We start from the raw sequence: 25,821 nt of genomic DNA on the forward strand, positions 1-25,821 counted from the left end.
AAATAAATAGTGTTTTTATAAACCATTTTGAAGGGCAGGTACTTTTTTACCATGAGGTCATTTAGTTTTCATTGAAACCTGAAAATGTTTGAGCTGTGACTAAATTTGCCATAGAATTCATTGTGTGATAAAATGCAACCCAACACTACTCCTTGTGTTTAGACAAGCTTAAAATTCTTGTCTTTCAAATGTCTTTTTATAGATTATTAGCAATATATTGGAAAAAAAATATGATACAATGTATAGCAATTCAGTTTTAGAGGAAAAAAATCTTAAAATTCTTGTAACCTTTATACAATATACATAAAAGAATGTACTTTTTTAAAATCATGTCTATCTCTGCAACGAGTAAAGTAAATAAATTGAAAAAATATTTTAAAGCTGTTTAAAAAAAACTAAAAAACTTTTGTGGTTAAACGTCAAGCTTCGCTCTGAATCACCAAACTAATACTTAGTTGTAGAACCACTATTTTTCTGAGAACCACTTCACGGGAGTTTGTTGACGAGCAGCTGCTGGTACCTGTGAGCAGATCTTCCACTCCAGGATGATTGGGCTACAACCCACCATTCCTCTGCGTTTCTTGGCCTTCTCCCAGAAACGGCAGGTCTGACGTCACTTCACAGGTTTTCTGTTGGATTAAGACCAAGGGGTTGGGCCGGCCGCTCTGTGAAGTTTACCTTTTTAACCAGAATCAAGACCTTGCTTACAGGTGGGCCTGTTTGGGGTCAATGTGCTTTATTGAAACATCCACCTCAAGGATACCTCTTGAGCAGCTTGACCTCTGTAAGTATTATGGTGTATTGAAAATGTCCCTGGATTCTTGTAGTAACCATGAATCTGCAGCATGAGAATAAGAGTAACAGTCCCGTTCAGTGTGCTCATCCTCTTTTTTTTCTTTCTTTTTTTTTTATCAGAGGGACGTCCTACCAGTAACTCAGCTTTACACGTGTCTTCTGTTACAGTACTGCTGCGTTCCGGTTACCTGGGAAGTGGGAACTCAGAACTGGATTTGACGTCATACTCGAGGTAACAGCGTTGTACTGTAGTTACGAATTTCAACATGGCGACAGCCCTGTTTGCAAAAGGCGCTTACAAACGTCATTTCAAACTTTACTTTCCATAAGTAAACACCACTTTTAATTTGTTCAGTTTAGAGCTGCAGGCGCTATACAATGCACGTTTACATGTGTGTCTTGCTGTTGTGAGTGGCGGCCATATTGAAACGAGAAGTTTGCCAAATCGTAACTGGGGGTAGTCAGAGTCGCTCCCAGTTTTCCAATGAAATATCTGACTTCGGAGGGCGCTCCAGTTGATTTTTTTTTTCAACTAGAAAACTGGAATTTCCCATTTTCTAGTACAACTGGAACGCAGCATACTTCCACTGCACGCCTTCGTCTTTGCCTTAAGGGCTTTTCGGCTTATTCATTTAAATGTTTTCTTTTTCTGAACAGTCTGTAATAGGTTTCTGTTTTAAAGCGTTTGAGGTTATTTTACCGGACCAATCTTATTTTACTTATTTTTTTTCTTTAGGCTCTCCGCTCTCCAATCAACTTGTCAACCAAAATCCATTGATCTCCAGAGGTGAGTGCACTACAACCAGCATGTAAAACCTTGAACTTTTCATAAGGCTCGCTTGTTATTAAAACGTGTCACTGACTGAGCTCCACGTATTATTTATATCTTATTTATTATAAGATGCAACTTTGAATGACATTTTATTAACACAGAATCAGCTGTACCGTTGGGTCTGTTGGTTTTCTCCTACACTGCCAGTAAATTACTTATTTCCTTTTTAAACAGCGATTGATCTGAATAGTAAGAAGGACTGCTTTGGTTTTGAACAGGAAACCTTTTATTATTCAGTATATCCGCCTCGTTTATTCCCTGCAGAGAGTGATAACATTGTTCAGTCAGTGCTCCAGGATTATAAACTGCTGAATTGAAATAAAATACAAAATCTTACATTTATATTCCTTCAGTCTTTACAAAATGGCCATTCTTTTTCAGCACTAGAATTAATCAGGGTTGATGTTGTGTGAATGGAGGAGTGCAAGGAGCAGACTCAGCAACCTTCTGCTGATGCAGTAATGAAATGAACACTTTCGCATCACGTTGAGTGGACATCATGAAGTAGATTGCAGGCTGTAGGATCCAAAGTATTTGTACTTGCAGATGTGAAAAATAAAAAACAGCTTGCGATGGGTTTTGCTGGAAAGGCGGGCCAAATTGGTAAATATTTCCATAACAACTAAAATAGTTACTGAAAGTTCTCCTTTTGCATTCATATGTTTGAGTTTGCATTAGATCATACATGCCTTACTGTTTGTATTATTTTTTATCTTGATCAGGCAGAGCAATGTTTCTTCCTGTTCAAACACATAATCAGGTGGCTCTCAGCATGACTCTGATCTTATCAATCACTTGGCACGACTGCATATGAACAATGGACATACTAATCAGTACCTCTGCGTTAAGAGAAGGAGAAGCCTTACAGAATGAGAGATTTAGGCATATTTACACCATCTGAGCATTTATTCTTGGTCCAGAAACAGGATGGCTGATCATGATTAGGGCATGTCTCTGTGATCGGCTACGTGACTCTGCAATAACTTCTCATCAAAGTGCTTCGTCTAATGGGCTGCAGAGGGAAGATGACTGGATCAGTTTAGGCTTACACATCCTCAACTCCTTCCATGTAATTCATTTCCCCTTTCTAAGAGAAGCTCCTCCCATCTCGTACATTTCATCCTATCTGCTGACTAAATCTCCTCTTCAGCTTTTCATTCTTTCATCCTGGCTTGTTGTTCTGGTTGATGACTCATGCGCTTCTTTAAGGCTGACCTGTTCGCTTTTTTTTATTTCAAGATCTTTACAAGCCATGTGAACCAAAACACAATAAAGCAGAATACAGGCCAAATTAAAACAGTCACATTTTTATGAGAAAGAAACTATTTTATCACAGAGAAACCACACCGCTGTGTAGCCATGAGCAAGTTCATGTCACAATTGTTGCTGCAGATTTGATCACTCGAATCAGGACAGGAAGAGCTCATTTAAATTGGCTTGTTTCCTGGCACAGGCCTCACTTGTAGCAGACAACATTTCGACAGGTTTGATGCTGGGGCTTTTCCAGAAGCTTGAAATTAGCAGTGTGTGCTTGGTTTTATTATCTTGCTGGAACGCTCGGCCGTATCCAAGTTTCAAATATCTGATTTAGGGCGAGGAAGAAAAGTCTGAATGTGGTCCTCCTTTTTTATTATTTTATGTACTTCGGGGGGGAGAAAACAGTATAACTAGTCGCAAAAAAGACCCTCAGCATGATGCTGCTTCCACCATGTTTGACATCTAATAACACTTCAACAACCATTTGAAAGCAAACCTTGACTCCTTTAAGCTTGTTGTCATGGTGGAGAACAAGCTTCATTTCGTCTCCTCTGTTGTTTTGTTGCTCCAGAACTTTTCTTGCTTGTAAGAAGAATTAAAGTTGTATAAATTATTCTACCCTTAAAAAACACTTTCTGACTGCAACTTTATAGCCTATATCTTTTATTTTGTGTAATCATTTAAAACTATCTGCCTTCTCTCCTGCCACTGTGGGATCTCTTGATGTCCATCTGTTTTCATGATTTGTCCTGATCTGCAGACTCTAAAATCAGTCGGCTAAATGAGAGGGACATCCTTCTAAGGTTTGTCTGTCCGTTACAAAGCCAACACACAGACATGTGAAGGAAATCCCCACGAGTTGAACTTAAGGACTTTTTAGAAACACCAGCCGCCCTGACATGCATGCTCTCAAACTGTGAGAAGAAGCTGGGAAAATGTTTATTCTTTATAGGGAGTTGTGCAGGGTCAAAATTTGACTCTGCACAACTACAGTAAAGCTACAGCCTGTACTACAGGCTACAGTACAGGCTTTAAAACCACTGTGGACATGATTCAGAATTTTGAAAGAAAGAAATTACTCCTTTCTTGTTCCATTTGGCCATGATGAATGTGCTGCTCTCTGTCAACGCCTCCTAAACCATCCGTCCACTGCATGTTGCGTCGGCTGCAGTACTGAGCTTTGCTCTGACAGATGAGAGGAGGAGTTACCGTCTTCTCGTCGTGCCTCGTCCCTGCGTGCCTTTCTGCTCGTCTCCTGTGCATGCAAGCTTGCACAGGTTGCCCTATGTTTACCCCTCCTATCTATATCTCGCTTTCCGTCTCTCCCTGCGTCTCCTTCTCCTAATCTCTCTTACAGCCTCACCTGCTCTTTGTACTTTGCGTTATCAGTGTCCTTCCCCAATTTGCACCCTCACCTTGTCTCCTAACAGCCTTAAACCGTTCCAGTCCTCAAATATTTGATGATTCCCACCCCTTCCCTTCTCACACTTGGCATCCGTATGAACGTGAGCCATGCAGTAAGCGCTGGCTGGGTTTGTTTGCCTGATTGCCCTCCAGGAATTGCCGCTGACATGCTGACAGCACTGCTTGACCTGGTGGCTGACGTTAGGAGAAGTGAGACACAGTTGGAGAGCATTAGATGATGTAGAGGAGACTCATGAGGCAGGGTACAGATGAAGAGGAAAGATGAGCTTGCATAAAGACACAGACTGTGTCTGTGAGGGAAAGATAAAGTGACGGCCATCATTCTTTAAATTATTCAAAGAGACGCGTTGTTTGATGAAGCCGCCCGTGTGCGTTCATATCTTCAGATCAGATTGAAAAATAATTTGTAATTCATTTGGGTTTCATTGTGCATCCAGTTCAGAAGTGTACTTCACAAACAGGCACACAGACATCAGAAGTAATCGGTGTAATTAAACTTTCCAATTTAAATTATGTGTTTGAAAAGGGTTTTTAATCTGCAGAGAAAAGAGATGGTTTGACACAGCACTGATTTGTTATGCACTTTTCAGAGTCTCTTTTGCAGAAAAGGCTTATTGTGTTTTCTTACAGATAATCCTGAACCATACAGCCTGTAAACACAACTCTCCTTTATTGAAGTGGGGTTATAAGAAGTTTTTAGCTGAAAATATCTTGCTATGGAGACCCATTTGGGAAAGAAATGGGACATGGTGTGTCTTTGTGACTTTAGAACTCCAAGTTCAGACTTTTAAAGTCATATTTACGGGCTTTTAAGCTATATGCATAACATAGGTTTTTGAGTTATTGTTGGATATGAAAAAATCCTGGATTAAGATAACAATAAAAAATAGGTTAACAGCAGAGTTGCTCTCTATTTCACAGTTCACATCGTGTTCATTAAAACAGGTGCTGGTTCTATTGGTGATCTTGGCCGTGTGTTTTGTGGGCATGGAGAAAGCGTTTGACCGTTTCCTTCAGGGAGTTCTGTTAAGAGAACTCTCTGGGGTACCGGGCCCCTTGATATGAGCCATTGGGACCCTGTATTACCGGTGTCAGAACCTGGTCGACAGTGAGTCTTAATGGACAGAATCTCTGGGTTCAGCCAACGTGTCGAGGTGATCCGTTTCGGTGGCCTTAAAATCAAGTCTCTGCTTTCTGATGCGGTTTTGTTGGTTTCATCAGATCAGGACCTTCAGCAGTTCTCAGTTTTCATTAGCTGTAAGCTATAATCCAAATGTAATGGAAATAGACACTTGAGATATATTTCTGTTTAATTGTTGCACATAATATGCATCTATCATTTTAATTTGTTTTCAAAAGTATTCAATTTATTATGATGTACTTTACTGTGTTCGACTTCGAGCAGAAGTGTTTTCAGAACAATTTTGTTTGACATCTGATTGCAATTTCAGAGCGATATAAACTTGACTCATCAGCAACTGACAGATATTTTGGCACTTCACGGGCAAGGTTTTCATTGACAAATGAATGAGACATTTCCTATATTAGTGGTCGAGAACAGGCAAAACAAAGTACTCAAACCCAACAAAATAAAAACAAAAAAAAAGCGCAAAGGTTTAGTACACATTTCGAGGCAACCATGAAAGACCTGTTTTATGTTTTGGGTCTACAACAATTATCTGACCCTTTTTTCTTTTCCCACTGATTCAGAGGTTATTTACACTGAAGACCAGGTTGGAGACCAAACCTTTTTGAAGCACTCGGTTTTCTCAAACTGAAGCAATTCTGCCCACCATTAACTACTAGTAATTTACTGACTGCTCATGACAACCCACCAAAACACTACTTCAAAATAAAACTCAGGCAAAAACAAACACCTCACAGTTAGCATAACTGGGATAAGTGTAACAACATATTTCTTTTAAGTTTATTCTTGAGTGAAAACAGCCTCAGTAGCATCTCTCCTTTCCTTTTTCTTTTCCTTTCCTTTCCTTCCTACAGAAACATAAACCATGTACATGGTGGCTGTTTTTGTGTGCCTGAATAAGAAATAAACAGCTGTTGTTCACTCATTGCCATCTTGGACAATTAGCTGACCCCCACTATGATTTTCTTTGTATGCTGCTCAACACTGATGTACATCAACACATCTAAAACAAAAATACCAATAAATAAAATTCTAATTTCCTGTCATGAAGTGAGTGGCTTGTAAAAATAGTTGAAAACGGTTTTGTTAATACCTTCTCCGAAAGCCTCCTCAGCCAAAACTCTTCACACAGATTTTGTTTTGCTGCTGCAAACTTAGCCGTTTTTATTGCTTTAATATCCCTAGTATTAACATAAAATGCAGCCATGCATGTGAAGTTTTGCATGCATGTGCTTGTTTTTCTTCTAAATGTAGCCACATGCTCACATGTATCAGAAAATGTCCAGGCTTTGGTCTGCCTTAACCCAATAACTCATAACTCCTCTCTCACACGCATGCACCCGTGTAAACACCAGACATGCGTGCACTCCCGCACACGCAGAGATGGAGAGAAACACACCCACTTCCTGCATTAAGCCCCGGTCCATTTTCCTCCAACCATGCCCAGCTGCATCCAATGAACATTCCCGGTGCTGTTTGTCTCCCCTCCCTTCCCTCTGTATCATTTCAAATTTCATCTCTAAGCCTTAAAGAGTGTGAGCAGCGAAATATGGCCTGGCTTGTGTCGTGAACTCTGTATGACCCCTCTAAAGCTGCGAGGAGAACTGTGACCGTGGCGACCAAGCCCGAGGCTGAGCTTTGGGCAAACCTTTGCATGATCGGGAAACAAAATGTGACATGCATGTGCATACACACGCTGTTGCAAATGAGTCTGAGAGAGTTCATGACCTTTGTGGTGCTAAATATGACAGTAAAGAGGGTCAGTTTTGCATTCATTTTTTATAGCTTCCTGATTATCTCAGCCACAGAGCTGCTTGTCCCCTTTTTCCGTCTGTTCGACTTTATGACTTCCTATTAATGTCATAAAACATTTAAAAAGGGGAACTGCTCAGCATGGACCTTCAACCTGTTATCTCTCATAACTTTGAGCAGCCAGGGTTTACGACAATGGGACCGCCTGTAGCAACAACAGGATGGAACTTGGTAATTTCCTTAGAGCAAAAGAAAGAGTCTGCACATGGTTTTTGACACCTGTGGAGCCAAGAAAATACCAACTAACACAGCTGCTTAGGTGGGACCCGTCAAATGGAAATCATTTCGATATTAAAAGCACGTTTGATCAGTTGTTGTGCAGCGTTGCAGAGTCATGCTGATGCTTGGTAGCACAAAACAGAAAACGGGTAACTCCTGCACTTGATCTGAGCCGTTAGAAACTCGAGGCCCTCCCTGGCATCTGGCTCCTGCTTGCTCTCTCTTATTCATTATGCATCTCGCTGACTGCGCTCCACCAGCCCTGCTGTCAGCTCCTGTTTACCTAATTGGGGTTCAGAAGAAGGGCGTCCAACAGGGCAGGGAAACGGAGGACAGAGACGAGCGTAAGGTGACAGAGCGAGACAAAGGAGGTTTCAGTAAAAAGGGGCCGTTAGGAGCAAAGGCAGGTGGAAACCCTTTTAGCACTTAAAGTAAACAAATTTCCTCTGGCAGAACTGCTTACACTGTTTAGGAGATCAAAAGAAAAGAGGATGTTCTACTGCGTCAAAGAGCCCATCTTATGTTAATTTACAGGCTCACATTGTTTCTATTTGAAGGGTCTAAAAGAGGAGAGTCATCTGTTTTAGTTTTTAGACATAATATTCATGTACAGTCCTGCTGCCCTTCTGTTTATCTGTTGAGTGAAATGCTCCTTTTTTTTTTAGCGTTTAACTCTTGGAAGATTTCTGGTTTTATTTTAAGTGTTTTCATGGTGAGGTACAAACTAGTCAAAGAAGTCCTTATGATACTCGAACATGAATCAGAAAAACTCTCTGAAGTTAGAGTCTAAAGTTTTTAGAAATATTTCTGCTGCCAACATGTCTGCACTTATGGATCTGTTTGTTTTTAAAATTATTGCATCTCTGCAGGTGGAGGTGGAGCTTATAAAGCAGCTGCAGGGGTTTAGTTTGCATGGTTTAAACACTGAAAAAGAGACTAAAACATGAATTACCTGGATCTATATCATTGCAAACGTAGACATAACAATGTGTCGGTGAGTTTGTGCGTACGTAATCTATTACACAATATTTGCAAAAATCACCACAGCCATAAACACCTTGAAAGTGGAGTCTGACTTGTTGAAATGATGGTACAAAGTTGGTAAAGCTATATTTGAGAAGGTGTGTTCCTGTATGAAAACTCAGCCGGGTGGTTTTGGTCACTCTGACCATGTCCAAAAGGCTTGAATCGATCCAAAGGATCCTATTTGGTGCACCTCTGTACTTTGAAGATGAATTCAAAGCTGAGGAAATGTATATATATATTTTTTGCCACTCCCAAGAGCACAGCAGCACTTTACTTTTCAAGCGGTGTGTGCAGCAGCATTATTTAAAGGCATAACAGAATTGGGCTGCTTCTTTTATTCACCAGCCGTGGATAAAGTAGCCTTTTAAAGGAAGACGGATGCGAAACGTTCTTCTCTGTGGGCTCAATAACACAGTTTAATCACATTCTAAGGATGTTTGTGTGTGGGGGTTTGAGTCTGTGTATTTTTTGTTTTTGAAGGACAAAACTTAGCTTTGATTGTATGGACTTTGTGTGAGCATTTAGACCAAGCTCATCTGAGGGTTTTATAGCAATATCAGAGCATATCTATCATTAAAAGCTTGTGTCGACGTATTACACCTGATTATCCCAATACACATCCTGAGATGAATGGAGCAGAAAAGGAGATGAGAAAAATCACACATTTCTGAGAAAATGTTGACTTTTTTTCAAATAGCTGAAGTCATGAAGAAACCATGCCATGCTTTGAATAGCAGTTTTGGAAGATTTAAAATGGCAAACTTTGTGTTTGAATCCAGCTTGAGTCAATCTAAGCTGTTTTGGACGTATAGGGGAAACTCGCAGCTGATCAACATACCGGGCTTTATTGGCTATTGACACACTCTTGTTGTTGGTTTTACCAAATAAGATGAAAGTTTGAAAAACAAATGGCTCCTTAACATCACCACCACATCACCCTAACCCTACATATTTGAAAAATAGACCTCAGCCCAAGTCATTCTACAGCTTCATGCCAAGTGCTCAGCTTTCTGTAGAATACAAAGCACAAATGTTTTCTTTAGCAGTGGAAAGTGTAGCAAGACATGAGAATAAGTGGACATGTTGAAACCAACAGGTATACATCCTTACTTTGGAAAACATGCCAGGAGTTAAATGATTGGAGACATTCCTGTCTGCAGGAATACTTTTCAGTTTCTCATGGGGTGAGTTTCAGAACTGCCATTGTTTTTAGAGCATGATTATCATAAATAGCATGTGTGATAAGATGGTGACTAGAGCAGCGGTGGACACTGCGCTGGCTAACTGCCTCTGCTAGCTGGAACACCCAAAATAAAATCAGTCATTTCTTTGGGCTCTAAGAAAACATTGTCTTACATTTTGTATTATTATCTTCTGCTTATGTGGAAATAGGGCCAGCAACTATACAGACTTCCCTCTCCCCAGCACTTGGCCAGCTCCTCCGGTAGAATCTCTATGTTCTCTCCAGCATGAACTTAGTTTAATTCCACTAAAGTTCAGAGTTCACAGGTGATAGAAGATCACCAAACAGAAGCTAACAGCCTTCTTGAAAAATGGGACAAAAGCTAAAATCTTCTAACAAAAGCTTTTATAACTAGATAAGCCAAACAAAATCTTAGTTTTGTTGCATCTTCCCACTCGTACCAGTTGAAAGTCAATGAGTGCGGTAATCGCAAAGTAATGTGAATAAAACGCCTTTGTTAAAACCCCCAGGTGACTGATCAAGGAAGGGGGTGATTTTCTTTTAAATTTTGAAGCCTGTTTTCTCCCTAATCTTGTTTGCCAACGTCAAATGGCCACATCGTTTAATTTTTAAAATTTATTTCTATGTGTTTGACATCATTAATGAGCTTAGAAATCACACACCCAGAACCTGTAAACAACTCAAATCAGTTCTTGATTATATTTGTTCCTGGTTTTATTGTGGTCTGTCATAAATGTAAAAGTATTTTTTTCCCCAAGATTTTTCATGCCAGATGGGAAACAGTATTCCTCATAAAGCACTCAGTCCCAGTACTTATCACTTTAAACGGTTGTAGAACTACCAAAGGCATAAATGCAGCCACACTATATTCTGACCTTTTTTGAGTTGCATTCATTTTTTAACACATCTCAATTACTCATAACAATTCTGCACCCAAAAAACAGTAAGATACAAAAACACACCTTCCCACTCATCTGTGAGTCACAGTGAACGAACACCATCAGTTAAATCTCAAAGTAGTTAGAAAATCAGCAGGAAGGTGTGATGATTCTAACCGCTTTCAAAATCTGAGAGACCGACGTTGCTGCTACAGTCTGGGTAATCTGATTTTGATTCGCATGGGATTCCATCTTGAGTAATGTTACATTGTCCATGTGAAGCCTGGTTTACAGTGAGTCATGAACCTGCAGGACAAGACTCAGATTTAAAGGGATTTTTACAGGAGTAACGTCGATGATGATGGCTTTTCAGCTCTCTGTGTTGCTCCTTTAAGTACCTTGCAGGATTAAATGAGTGCACGACGCATCATATCCATTTAATGACCAACCAGCCGAGATTACAGCAAAATCCTGCCAAATATTTTTTTTCTCTAGTTTGTAGTACAAATATCTTGAAGACAAAGCTCACATACAATGAACTTTTCAGCAAGAAATTAGTTTGTTTTAAGATAATTCCTTAACGTTGATGAACACGCTGGTCAATGGGAAGCAGGACAACAACCACAAACACACACCCAGAGTTTCAATTGAATGGTTTATATGAAAGCATATTTATGTGTTAGAATGACCCAGCCGAGGTTCAGGCCTTCTGCCAAGAATATGAGACAAGACTTGAAACTGCAATTCACATTTGCCCTCCATCCAATCTGACTGATCCTGCAAAGAAGTCAGTGATTTTACTCTCAATTATAGCAAAAGAAATGAGAAGGTATAGACTCAGTTGGACTGAATCCAAATAAACACATTTTTAAAATTCCACATCAAAATGCACTACTTTGTGTTGGTCTCTCATATAAAATACCAAGAGAAACACTGAAGTATTGGCCATTTAGGATTTTCTCAAACCTTATCTAGAACGCCTACTTACGTGTATTTCATGATTTATAGTTCCAGTTGATTTTGTTGATTTATACTTTCAGGAATTATAAAAGTCCAATAAATTCTTTCCTATCAATTTAATCTAATTTTCCAGTTACTTTCTCAGATAAAAGTTGCAACTTTAAAGCTATATATCATATAAAATGTCTTACTCCATTGTAATGGACAGTTTTTTTTTTTATCTAACCAAGCTCTAACTTTCATTTGGGGTTGCATAGCATTATAACCATGTACTATATGTTGTGCTCATATGTGTGCTGTGTGTGTGTGTGCAAACAGAAAACCACGACCCAAAAGCTTGCAGCTGGCAGCACTTCAACTTTGCGCGGCCCCTGCACACGGCGCCAGCTCTCATTCCCATGGCAACATTATCAAGAGTTCAGCAGCCATGTGGCAGCTGTCTGATGTGTTCCACTGAAATTGCGATTTAGCGTCACCAATTTGAATAAAGATGCTCATCCCATGCATTAACAGGGGAACACGCGGAGCTGAGGGTGAGAACATGGTGTGCAGAGAAGAACAGCGTGCAACAGAAGAGATCGGCTTGGTCGCTCTGGGTGTTCGGAAAGCCTACGTGTTGGGGATTTAGAGTTGGGGAGGAGCAGATTGAGGGAGGAGGCCGGAAGGGTGAGAGCCAGCGTGGGCTCATTCTGAGTGTATACAGGTGGAATTAATGGGAGGCAACAGGGAAAGACTGAGTGTATGTGCACCTTCCTGAGGCCTCACGGATCAGGACTTAAAAAAGTCACACACAAGCCTCTGACTAATACTCAGCCATAGCAAACGTCTTTCTTCTCATATGTGCTGCAGTTCAGTTCAAATAAACTGCAGCACAGTTTATTTAGGCATCGAAATCTAAGTGCTTAGGTTTTCATGCAACACACCCAGAACATTTAACTCTTCTTCACTCCTCATATAATCAGGGTTGAGTACCCTTTTAATAATGAAATGAGACTGTGACTAAATACTGACAGCTGTTGTGAATCAACACACTCATTTCATGTTCATGTTCTATCCTGATGTGCTTCTTCATATAATGGATTACTCAGGTTGTTTCAGAAAAAAAAACATGCGAACTTTAAGGAAAGAACAACTTGATCTCGGAAGTGAACTGGAAAAAACAGACAAAACTGTTTTTTCCCCCTCTGGCACCAGTGAGCCTTGAAACTCTGGCTTCATTTTATCCCTCAGCTTTTTTTTACAAGACGATTGACAAGAAATATCTAAAAATCAGAGCATATTTAGTTCGACAACGCAACAAGTCAGAGTTGTTGAAGTGTCTTTTCCCCTTCTACAGACAGCTAAATACAAAACAAAATACTATCTGGAGTGGAGATTCAAGTGAAATCAATTCAACTAAAAATACTTTAATCCACTCCGAAGGGAAATTAAATATTGTTGTAACTCACATCATCCGAGTATCTCCAGAGCAGAATGGTGATGCTGTGGGCAGGAAGAATCTCAGGTAGTAGTAAAGTCTTGCAACAAATCTGAGAAGGCCTCTGACTGAAAATTGTTGCTGAATAGAAACTTTTTTAAATCTAGTTCAAATAATTAATTTAGCAGACTGTACCGTTTGATAATTAGGATCAATTGGAATGTATGTAAGTCGGAACTGAAAAGATTTTTTTGTAAAGTGAGTTGAGATGACATTTGTTGTGAATTGGCACTAGATGGACTAACTGAATCGAATTGAATTGCATGATAGTCTTATGACTATTATCACACCATGGTCAATATCTGGGCTGCAAAGACGTGGATGATACCTTTAATAGTTGGAAAGCATTGCTGTTTCACCTTATTTGCTTTTGCAGCTCCTCTTTTAAATATCTGTCTGTCTGTACAGTCAGAAAGCCAGGCAGAGAGCTCTGTAAAATTCGTGAGTCTCACAACCTTATAAAATTATATCAATTGTCCTGTGATGTTTACACGACAAAACAAAAAACCTTGTACTGTACCTATATGCTGCTTTTATTTTTATATAGGCTTCTGTCAGACAAGAAATAAAGAGTAAGAAAGAAAGAAAGAAAGGAAAGTAGGAGGACAGCAAGGAGGGCAGCTCATTGTTTTTGGGGAGGGGGCTGTGAGTGTTTGTGTACGTGCGGGCGGCTGTGTGAGCTCTGGTGGAGGTGGGGACGAAAGAACAGGATGCACAGCCCTTGAGGAATGTGTGCAGCTTGGTGGCATGCCTGTGAAACTCATCCTTCCCTCCCTTTCCTTCTATGTTTTCTTTCCTCTTTCTTGTCTTTGCGAAGTCCCCTCTTTGCTGTTCCCTTTGTACGGGACATAAGTCACATAGGCACCAGGGAGGAGATGTGTAGACTGAGATAGAGAGTAAAATTAAAGAGGAGGAGATGGTGATGGGCAGAAGTGTGTGTGTTTTTTAGGATGGGGGATATTAGAAAGAGATGACAGAGATTACTTTCCAAAGGAATGACAGGGAACCAGATAGAGATTGAAACTGAACGGGACAGAATATCCCGTTATCGCTCTCTGCCCTCAAAACCCCCTCCACTGCTTCAGTGCTGGCATTTCTATGTTCCTCACTTCACATCTTGCTCCTGCTGCATGAGTCACATTTACCCAAGAATATCAAGGGAGCTCTGAGTGACAAATCGAGACTCACGATTTGAGACATGACGGCCTCTTTGTTGTCACAGGCGATTATCTTTCCATCCTCTGCACACAGAGGAATCCCTGAAAAGAAAAAACTCTGAGATTCTGTTTCTAACTCAGTTGGACCTTCGATCTCACATCATGTCATTTCAGCGGCACCAAAATTAGCTTTTTTCTTTCTTTTTTTTTATTTCCCGATGCAGCCTTGGGCATGTTCTCTTCCCATTCATTTCATCCACATTCTTTTCCCATGTTAAAATGGTCCCTTCTTTATTTTGCCCTCTCACACCCCTTCCTTTTCCCTCATTGTCTCCTCGCCACCACCCCCAGTCCCAAAAAAAGCAGCTGCTCTCCGTTTGTCCTGATTATTCTGTAAACCAGAACAGTACACACCATGTAACAGAACAGCACAGGCTGCACTGCATGCTGCGTACTGTAGCTCTGCATGGCAAACCAGCCCCAGCAGGCCCGAATTTCTTCAGCCATTATCCGTCAGCCTGCTCTGTGCCATGCAGCCCTTTTCAAAATCGCTTCCCCTTTCTGGGTTTTCCATCCTGTGATGTAGTGGACTCATCACCAAATATTTATGTTTTGTAAGAGGGGGAAAAAATGCAATTGGAAGTTTTTTGGTTTTAAATATGAAAGGCTGGCTTAGTTAGTGACAGGATTCGATTTTAAGCCTCCGTTGTGGGTGTTCCCCATGATCTCTTAATTTCAGATTGTTCTTTCTTAAAAATCACTACAGCATGATGTGCCTTGGTAATCTTTGGCAGTTCTACTTAATTGGTTAATCTTTCACATCCTGTTTTTCAGCAAAGGGGTCTGTGAAACCAGATTTTATTTTTTTTTGCTTAAATCATAATAACAGCCTGTGCAACACATTTAAAGAAACACAGGGCGTCAAATTAAAGCAACAACACATTGAGGTTTGTGAATGAATTTATTCTGTTAGTACTTTTTCACGCTTTGTCACAGTCACATTACAAAAAACATTCTGTGTTTTATTTGAAATTTAGCTGATAGGCAAAAATGAACACATAACTGAATTTTATTTGGTTTTCAAATAAAATCGGACTACTGGGGAGAGCTTTTGTGTTCACCTCTGGCAAATTAATGCTGAGGACTGAAACACAAATGCAATGTTTGCCAGTTCTGATTGTATAGCAGCTCCAGCACCTTCAGCCTGGAAGAACAGCGTCTTTAAGCATCACCTTTTAATTCTAAGCTCCTTTTGCACTGCACCGCTGGACCCGGGCCGTTTTTGGATTAGCACTTCCAACCCGGTACCACCCCGCTCCGTGGAACCCCGAGAGCTGTGGTTCCAATCGGGCCGGTTTGGAGTTAGCTGTTGATTGGTTCATTGGCTGCGGGGGCGGGACAAAAATCAGATCTCTGGGTCAGAGGAGGTCTAGACTTTCTCGATGGCTATCATTTCAATATGCTGCATCAATAAATTCCCGTCATAATCTATTCTTACCCTACACTGGAATTACAATCGCCTCTTCAGCCAAAGATTTTAATGGTAAATGTAAATAACATTTCTCCAATTGAACCGATCAGAAGTCGGCAAGGCTGTGAACAAGGGGATTTCCGCATCTGGCGTCGCTCCAGCCGGGAAATCCCGCCTGCCGCAGCGGTAGTTAAGCTGGCAGCGAGTCCAGCTCGGAGACGACATTCAGATGAGACTTTTATTTTTTCGTTAAATGTAAGGCTGAGGTAAATGCTTCCCTAAGCTTCCTCACTCATGAGCGCATACAGAAAAAAATGGGACAGAAGACCCAAGAAGAAAACTGTTCTTGGGTGGTTGGGGAGATCACCTGGTTAGCTTTAGCAATTACTCCATTTACGTGACGTATTCAGGTCAATGCACCAATAGGACCGGGTCGAACGGAACCGGGCTGGGCCAGGCCGGACCCTGCAGTGCAAAAAGGGCTTTACAGTACAGGTGCAGTACCATTGTCAATTCTGTTTGATTAGTCTGAAGACTACACTGAAAAGTTAACTTTTTAATTATGTTAAATTAGACTCCAAGAAGCGAGAAAATGAGAAAATACATTAAGGGTTAGGGTTAGAAAATTTTTAGAAACTGTTTAAAAAAGTTAAGAGATCTCAGAGTATTCTGTGAGTCTTCCAGCTTTAAAATGTGTGTCTTTCAGAAAAAGGAGGGCCGAAATATGCAGGCTGGTCTGTTGTGCGGTTGGTAAATGTTTGTTGTCTGATCTCTGGTAACGTTGGCAACCAGCCTCGAGGGCGTCACGGTCCCCAATCATCTGATTCTGTTTTAGCAGTCACGATGCCTTAATTGAACGGTACACATTGAACCGGCTCGCTGAACTGCACACATGTGGACACACAGGACAGTTTGACAAGGTGCTGAAGGAGGTGTGGAGGCGGAGGGTTCCAGGATACTGGTCTGTTCACACAGCTTCAGTGTCTGGTAAACATCCCACACACACCCTAAACATGCATGGAGAGGAATGCCAGGAACCAAAAGAAACAGCTCTCCTTAAACACACAGGGGGAAGGAGGAATGTTTTACCTGTTTTGTCCCACTTTTATTCCAAGCAACTACTTTATTATATTGTGCAGAACTGCACTAGCTTGTTCTGCACGATTTTTGCCCTGAACATTCTGTACAAACTGCTGTATTGCAAAATACAGATGAGAGAAGAATTTGTGAGGAAAGCCTCACTAATGACAGAATAGGTTGTATTCCCATCTTGCTCACACTTTAAGACCGTGAAGGTATTGTTATATTGTTTTTTTTATTGCATTTAGATTTACATTGGTTATTTTAAATGTACTGTTGTCAGCAAATACTTTGCTAGAGCAATTTGCAGCTTACAAATAATTTACAAAGATTTTCCATGTAGCATTTAAATGATCATTCTTGTATTTATTTGGGATCATCCTGAAACCAATATATGTATATATATATTTAATGCTCTTAGATACAACAAACAAGCGACCAATATGCTTAAAGTGTGATGATCACCTCATATATCAATGAGCCTCAACTGTTTCTAATTCTTTACGGTTCCTTCTTTGGCCCCATTCTGGCAGGAACACCCCACACGTGCAGCAGTTTAGAGATGCTTTGACACAGTTGACTAGCCATCATGTTCTGGTTCCTGTCAAACTCGCTTGTGATTTGTCATTTTACAAAAACTTTCTGGTTAAAATGTTTACTTGCCGCCCCGAGATCATAAGGTTTTGCTTGTTTGCTGTGTGTACAATTAGGCTTCTGTAGAACCTGCTGCAGAAGGAATGTAAGGTTTCTGTAGCAGTAAAGATGATGAGCATAAATTAGGCATCACTGTCTATGACAAACTGCCTTGGTGGAGCGCTCCAACAGTCCTTCAATATGAAGAGTTTCAGACAGATTGCAGCTAAACGGCACTAAAGACACCATGAAAAAACAATAAAACCAGCTAATCTTCTGTAATAGCTGCAGACATGTCAGCACCACCAGCCTCCATTTGTTGGCTGACAGGTAAAAGCTGGTGGGAGAACCGTGGGTGTCGTTCGCTCCGGAGTTCAGATTTCATCCGTTGTCCTTCTTCGCCCTTTCTGCTGCTCCGATTCCCGCCTCTGCGTTGGTGTGAGTCCGCTGTCGGATCCAAGGGCGAACAGAAAGGGAAACTGCAGAAGGTTGTCAAGGCAACACAGGAGACCCCTCTGCCATCCGCCCCCTCAAACACGCACTCACACAGGTACAACGTGTAGCTCGCAGACGTGTTGGCGAATACGTCATCGCGCACATTTGCAGCGTGAGGGAGAGAATCGTGGGATGGAGCTGAGGAACCTTTCACGACTTCAGCAGATGAGTGGGCAACTTCAGCTGACGGAGTGTCACGAGTTTTATTTATGGAGGCCTCAGTGGCTGTGTCCTATTTTAACACAACACAGAGTGACAGCTTAGTCACAGATTACAGTATATTCGTCTTTAAGTTTGCAGGAAGCTTCCTAGCACAAATTCATCATTAGATTGCTCCTCCTCTTAACCCCGCATGTGTTTTTCCGATGCCGTCTGCCTGTCTCATGTGTCATTCATGTGTTCTCTCAAAGAGCCCCGACGCAGTTTTAATAGCTGGGCGTGCCCACGCTTCTCATGCAAATGTGGGGAATAGCAACTACAAGGCAAAATCAAGACAAACATTCAAAACAAATACCTAATTAGTAGCTAGGGGATTCAAATGGAGCCAACAGCACCACAGTGATGGGAGTCGATTCACTGGAGGGAGGGAGTGACATAAATGTCAGGCTTTAAAGATGTGTTAATGTGCACTTTGTGGTACAGAAGAGGCATTGGAGGCTGGCTCAGGCGGCTTTGTGTGCGTGCTCACATCAGCGACAGTACATGAGTGCAGTGTCAGCTATTCCGGAGCTTTATGTGTCTGTAAGTGTTAATTAACTACAAAATGAAGCGAGCATTATCAACTGGAGAAATGGATGAGAAGCTGTTAAAGTGCAAACACCTTGCCCAGTCATGCAAAAAGATCTGACTGACGCTGTCGAGTTCTGCTCTCGCTGGTGGAATTAATGATCAAAGGATTATTATATGATGTCGGATCGCAGCCCAGGGTGAATTAAAAATTAACGCGCCAGATGTTGCCAATGAAGGCCGGATTAGTCAGGAAGTGGAAGGCGTATATATATACAGGAAACAAGCTGACCCTGAGCACTTTTTTTTTTAAAGTCTCGCTGCAGAGATTTTTATTCCAAACTTTTGATATGTCTGCATTCACTTAGGAAATCTGCGTATGTGTTGGCAGCTTTTATTGTTCACTCAGTAGTAGACAAAATAACATGTGTAGGAGAATGAAAACGGGCTACGTTTGTACACCAGCAAAATGCCACATCCGTGTAAGCACTGCAAGATTCCAATACTAATTAACCCTCCCCTGGTTCCTGCCAAGTGTAATTTACTCGCCCTGCGTGTGTGTCCCCACAGAAAGATCTTGATTAAGACACACACCCTTTCAGAGGGCCACACCAACGTCTTATCATGACGACAAGGAAGGAACTGACGCTGACACAAGGGATGGGTCAGCATGTGATGGGAGTCAGCCATGTTTTGGTTTGGGTAATTTCCTCTCTGAAGTCCTGAGTTTTGAGGTGGACACAGACTATTACATTTCTTCAAACTTGATTTAAAGAAAAGAAAAGGATTTGATCTTGCATTCACAGATGGACTTTGAGTACAAGGTCAGATGGCAAATAAAAACTTGACCGAGGAGTGAACCCGTCGTAAAACTCCCACGATTAAGGGAGAGGGAAAAAGATTTGGTGACGGGCAGATTAAGAAATAATATTGTTAGCAGACCAGCGTGTTTCGCTAGTAAGTTTCCTAATATTTCAAGTTTTTCTAAAGTCTTAAGTTGCATTTTACCACAAGTTATGAAGGGGAACCATAAGCAAAGATGGGGAAGAAGGTGCTGTGGTCACATGAAATGAAAATGAAAATCTTTAACCAACGTACAAACTGCCTATATGCAATCTAGAGTTACAATATTCCCATATTTGAAACATGATAGTGGCAGCATCATGCTGTGGAGATTTTTTTCACTGGAGACAAAGAAGCTGGTCACAGTTCATGATCACAGGGACACAACTAAGAATATAAATCCTGGACCTTAAGCCAGCTACAACATCAACAATAAATTGAATTAAGCTGACATTAAAACATCTCCTCAATTAATGTCCGTCCTTATTGTTGAGGATATTTGGGGGGAAAAAACATGGGTGAAGAAAATGATTCAAAATGTACAAAATAAGAGTAAAAAAAAAAACACATGAAAGGAAGAAGTCTTGAACATATGTTTAAAATATGGCTAGAGTTACTGGTGCAGCTGTGTTTGCACTTCTCTTTCCTTCTTCAGTGGTGGTCCTGTGGCTAGATAACCCCAGTCAGACAGCCACCCACGATACAGATCAGACTGAGATAAGAGACTAGGTGCTTTCCAGATACACACACACACGCCGACACACAACCAAACAACACATGTTGAATTCAGATTACCAAAATTGTAAGAGCATATCCATTGTTGCACTCCACTCTTTCATATTCAACAGCTTAAAACGTAGAAAAGGAACAAGCCAATTAAGATCTTCACCAATTTGCCTTACCTTGTATAGTATTTAGAAAACAGCAATGCAAATTTAGAAAGAGAACAGCATAGGCAGTAAACAAAATATCTCAGGAGCACTAAAAAGAGATGCGCTATAAAAAACAAATGTGAGTCGCTGCGACTCAATTATTGGTTATTATGTTGAATATCTAGTGTCAGCATTAAGCTTATTATACCCAATTACCTTGTTTACTGCTGTGATCTGCAACAAGGAGAAGTCACTGTTAGTTAATTGACTGTAACTGCACAATAAAATTAAAAGGCTAATCTTCCAAGAGCACTTTACCAACTGAGCATCGGGTATTCAAATAACTCTAGGTTCCCTTTATGTATAACAATAAACATCTACACTGGCACAATAAAAGTATCCTGTTTGTTGGATGCTGACTGAAGCACAAGGCCCCATAAAGTGGATCATAATCCGCCAGATCAATCACTTGCTCTGGCTCTTAATTTATTGCAAAATCTCAGGTTCAATGTCTGTTTGCCTTCACTTTGGTTTGCTTTGGATTCATTCCTGTGGGAATCCTCACAGACTTTCTAACACAGGAAGTGTCATTTCTGACATGCCATGGAAAAAACACTTATTTATTAAACGGGCAGTATTATGTGTTTTCAGCCACATTTAATCATTTTATTACACAATCAAGTAACTGTTACTGCAGTTATAGAAATACTGTACATATCAAATTTGACTTGAATTTGAGCCTCTGTCTCTTAGTCTTTCTGAAACTTCAGGAAGTCATTACATCGCCTTTAACAATGTTTTCACCAGCATTGCACTGAAAAGTAGGTCCTGTAACGAGCTCAGCTGATGCGCAGTTCCATTAGATATTTGCTAATTGCTGCTGGCTAGTCTGAAGGAGCTGAGTATGGGGGATGGGTGCTCTGTAATGTGGAAGCTCGGAAGCTTTGAAACTGCAGCTCCAAAGAGGAGCTTCATCCTCGAAGGCAACGCTTGGTCCCCCCACACTGATTGGTTGCCAAGGGAGAGTCAAGGATTTCTCAAGCATGCATGAAAGAATCAAAGCAACACTCCAGGTATGGTTTTGATGAGAACATGATGTAAAACTAAACAAAGGGTTTGTTTTTGCATAAAGCTGCCCTTTAAGAAAGGTAAAAACACAAAGCTGTCTGTAAAAGAATTGCACTGGAGAGTGTGATAGTGGAGTCACCATGTCCCCATAACAACCATTATAGGCTGGGTGTTTGAAAGTGATCCCAGAAACAAAAAAGGATTTTCTGTACTTCCATTGCAATTGAAAACATGTGGAGAACACTTAACTCTACTGGGACTTTAAGTGGAACCGTGTGCTTTGATCAGATGTGACCGAGATTGATTGTTCAGCAACATTCCAGGTGAGTTTGGTGTAAAACATGGCATAAATATGTGGATAATCACTTCACGCCCTCTGTTAAGTGAGGTAAAAAGTCTGTGATGCTGTGGGCCTGTTGTGGTTCCAAAGGTCCCTGGGAATCATGTAAAAGTGTGTGGCATAAAATGTTAGGATATCTTTAATCAAAATGTACTGGCATCTACAATTAATTTTAACATTAGGAACATTTTTTTTAGCACCACAATATTGGTAAGTAAATTCAGAAATGATTCTCTAAACACAAAAACTGCCAGTATCCAGACCCGGGTTTTGTGGAAAAGCTTTGGAATGGGAAGACAAGAGTCTATAAGTGGGGAATTAGGAGTTTACATAACTGAAAGTAACTGTGCAGAGATGAATAGCCAAAGAACCCCTCTATTTGTGCTCCAGTCTAATTCATTTTTTTTAGTTAACAGTAACAGAAGCAATATTTATGCCAGTGTGAATTTCTCTTATGGTATTTTTTTCCTTAACAGAATAAATGTATTGATTCATTGTGAGACCATGCCACACCATTAAAGGAATAATAATTATGAAGTGCTTTTACCAGGGGACAATAGCTGTGACCTGAAAATACATATTACAATTAACAGCATGTCACTATCTCCACTATTGCATTGTTTTGAAAGACAAAAAGTCCAAAGGTGTTGCGTGCCCACAGCAACATCTTTATTTTTAATCTGTGTGTAAGCGGTGCTTTTGTGAAATGGCCTCCAGATGTTCAGAGCTGACATAATGACATATTGCACCCTCAGCTGGTTCACGTGACTGTCAAACTGAATTTACAAGGCGACGGATTCACAGACTCAGCTGAACACCAAAGGAGAGCTCCAGCATATGTGCAGTGGTCTACCACCGATCGGGGACAGGTGGGCTTTGTCCTGTCACTCATCACGTTCTGGTCAAGTCTTCGCTGCATAGATGTGATCCATCTTGGAGCTCCTTGGGGGTTAATGTTCAGTCTGGAGTGTTGACGGAGGCAAACATGGAATTCGGTATTTATGAGCTGCAGAAGAATGTGTTGAGACACAGTCATTTTTTCCCTGTAGCTCCACCTTTCCGTGAGGATTGCCTCCATCTGTGTGTGACATGTGGGCTTCTCTCCTTCCCAGTGGTTTATGGATCCAGTCGGCTCCCACTCAGGTTCTCAATGTGGCTTCACTAATCTGCTGTAATTATGTCTCTCAGCCGGCTCACTCCTATTTGCACACATGTATTGACTGTCCTTCTCTCTCCTCTATCTCCCTCTGCCTTTTCTTCTGTTTTTTTTTTTTTATTCTTCTCAGGGGACCAGAGTCGTAGGTGCCTCAGGGTATCGGGCTGTGCATCTGTGACACAAAGTTGCCCATGCAATGGGACGTAAACCGTGCCAACATAAAGCTCCAAGGACTACCTCCTAATGATTCAGGGTGGGGAAAAAAATGCCTTCGTGACTCGCCTTAAAGTGAAAGGGCTTCCCAGTGCAATAAACATACACGTCCTGCTCGTCACGCAGCTGTGACGCATAGATTGCGTGTCATCAACCATTTCGCCTGAGGAGAGGTGTGGTGATAAAGTACTTCAACTGACAAAGTAAATGCACACCACCTGCCTGGTTAAATGTGAGGTTAGTTCAAGGGTATGTTTACAGAGAGGAAGGATTAAACCTTTAGCGATTTTAATCCAAGACAACACAGAGATTAAATAGTAAACCTAACTCCTAGTGGGTAGTTGTATGATCTTTTAGTCAAGAGTACAGATTCAGCTATTATTTTAAATTAATCACAATAAACCTAATCACCATAATAATCAAACATTGGTCCAAACTCAAACTCAATCAGTTGCAGAAATTAACCAAAAGATCTCAGATATATAACAGAAATGGAGGTATGGATAAACCAGGATACAGCTAATCATTTAACTGATTATCAAGGCTTTACATTTCAAATGTATAAAATGCTTCCTTGCTCAATTTAATTGAAGAAAAAAAACTAAATAAAAATGTTATCTAAAGTCTATGTTTGTAGCAATTTAGTATTTGACTTGCGAACAATTCTTGACAGGCCTTAAGTTTTTTGCAAAAATGAATACAATTAACCTTTGTTCATGTGCAATAGGACAACCAAGAGAAGCCCGGTATGTGAGTTCAGGGCTATAGCCCAGAACGTAACGCTGCATTTCTTTATCCATAACAATACAATGTTTTGTCCAAGCATGCCATTTTTGAATGTCTGTCACTCATTTGCCTTATCTTTCTAAAGCAACAACACCATCAAAAAACTCCTGAAATTATACAGTGGCTTTCAGTTGCAGCGTGTCCCTCATCAGCAGTCTCCTCCTAGTCATCCCATCTGAAATTCTCTGGAGGCAACCCTGTTGTGACATTGTGTGAATGACTCAGTTTTTCCACAGAGAGTCACCATGAGTCTCGTTATCATGCCACTTAAGTCTCCTAACCCTAACCTCTGTTGCATTTAATCCTCCTTCTATCCCTCATATTCTGAATATATACAGAGAATATATACATGGTGCAGGGAGACATATAATCTTCACAGATCCTGGTATTTAGCGTCTTTTACAAAAAAATGTATCATGTAGATACTGTTTGTTCAGCTGTACTATACCTTGTGTGTTTTCATGCAAATTCTAAATATACTTTCCAAATTTTTCAAACTCAAAGAGAGATTAGACCTCACAGGTGATGCATTCTTTAGTTTGAGTTTTTAATTATTTTTGTTGTTTTTTTTCATTATGCAATAAAGCCTTATCTTATGAAGGTTACATTATTCCCAGTTCAGTGCAAGCTACCTATTATGCAGGAGGAAATCAAAGTCTATTCCAGGAAACAGTTACTCATAAAATGTTACCTTTTGAACCTTATTGTGTTATATAAGGTTTTGGGGAAGTTCATAAAGAACAGGACATTTACATACTATAAAATGAGAAGTGAGCAGGTCTCCATGCAGTAATTTTAGAAATCGTGGCACAAAGGACGTGAGAAGAAAATGAAAAACACATTCTATGTATTTAAAAAAAAAAAAATCCCAAGCTACTTTAATTACTTCTAACCTCTGCCTGTCCATTTCTTTCTGCTAATTATAGATTATTGTTGTGGTAGGTATGTCAGGTTGAACTTTGTTTAACCTCGTGACAGTTTTTATTTATTGAAAAGGTAGGTTGGTTTTACAAGATAAACCTGTTCCTTTCCAAAAAAACAAAAACAGCCTCTCTGTGGAGCGTCTGGCCACCATGTCAATGCGTGTGAACCCCACTGAGCTCATTAAACTGTTAATATCGCTGTGTTCCTCCTTGCAGCACCTCAAACCTCTCAAGATATTGCATGCTGACTGGCTTAAACACAGTCCTCCCCTCACGCATGCAGACACTCACTCAAACGCACATACAAAGCCCTGCAAAGCTTCCCTGACCAAATGCATGCCTGACTGACTACTTACGCACATACTAGCAAACACACACAGAGGACTGCTGCACAGCGCTCTTATTTAAACTGATGTGAGTGCTGTCACGACATCCGACTAGTCCTATTTGTTCCACAGAAGCCTTGGCGTGAGAGAGCAGGGTCACCCCACTGGCTCTCATGCAAATCCATTCAGCACACACACAAGGAGTACAGGCACTCTCTCAGATCCACACACATCCACAGATACACACACAAGCACTTAATAGTCCTTCAGATAAGCAAGAAGGCACAAAAGGATATGTGTACTTCAATTGTCCAACCAAAAAAAAAAAAAAAATCACCAATTGTGGGACTAAATAAATAAACCCAATGAGAGAAATATATGAATATAAGTAAAGATCAAACAACACAGAGGTTCACAGTTGCACTTTGTGAAACTGTCAAACACATCGTGGTACATTTCATTGCTACAGTAAACAAGATAGTTAAAAATCATCCTTATGATTTTTATGCTCCTGAAAATCATGCTGCTCACTGCTGGCCTCAGATGGTAGCAAAAGGTACTGCAGACAGATTAATATTGCAAATCATTAACTTTTATAAATTTTTGGCTGAGTACAATATCTCAATAATTTGTACAATCTTTTGTGATGTTCAGAACTCACTAATTTACATATACATTTAATTATTAATGGGAAAAGTGT

At 40.5% G+C, this 25,821-nt stretch overlaps 1 protein-coding gene across 4 annotated transcripts in view; it reads left to right on the forward strand.

The window, feature by feature from the left end:
- Positions 1-579: 579 nt before the first annotated feature.
- Positions 580-25,821, forward strand: part of lekr1 (Leucine-, glutamate- and lysine-rich protein 1) — a 104,041-nt gene continuing 78,799 nt past the window's right edge. The window contains exons 1-4 of one of the 4 annotated variants that reach the window (XM_028044604.1): positions 580-784; positions 916-1,027; positions 1,532-1,582; positions 23,004-23,126. In XM_028044604.1, the coding sequence (XP_027900405.1) occupies positions 23,117-23,126 (10 nt within the window). In that variant the 5' untranslated portion in view covers positions 580-784; positions 916-1,027; positions 1,532-1,582; positions 23,004-23,116. Of the gene's footprint in view, positions 785-915; positions 1,028-1,531; positions 1,583-22,524; positions 22,861-23,003; positions 23,127-25,821 lie in introns of those variants that run through there. The other 3 variants (XM_028044602.1, XM_028044607.1, XM_028044605.1) reach the window with 3 other exon arrangements.

The sequence above is a fragment of the Xiphophorus couchianus genome, chromosome 18 (genome assembly GCF_001444195.1).
Source record: "Xiphophorus couchianus chromosome 18, X_couchianus-1.0, whole genome shotgun sequence".
Classification (NCBI taxonomy): Eukaryota; Metazoa; Chordata; class Actinopteri; order Cyprinodontiformes; family Poeciliidae; genus Xiphophorus; species Xiphophorus couchianus.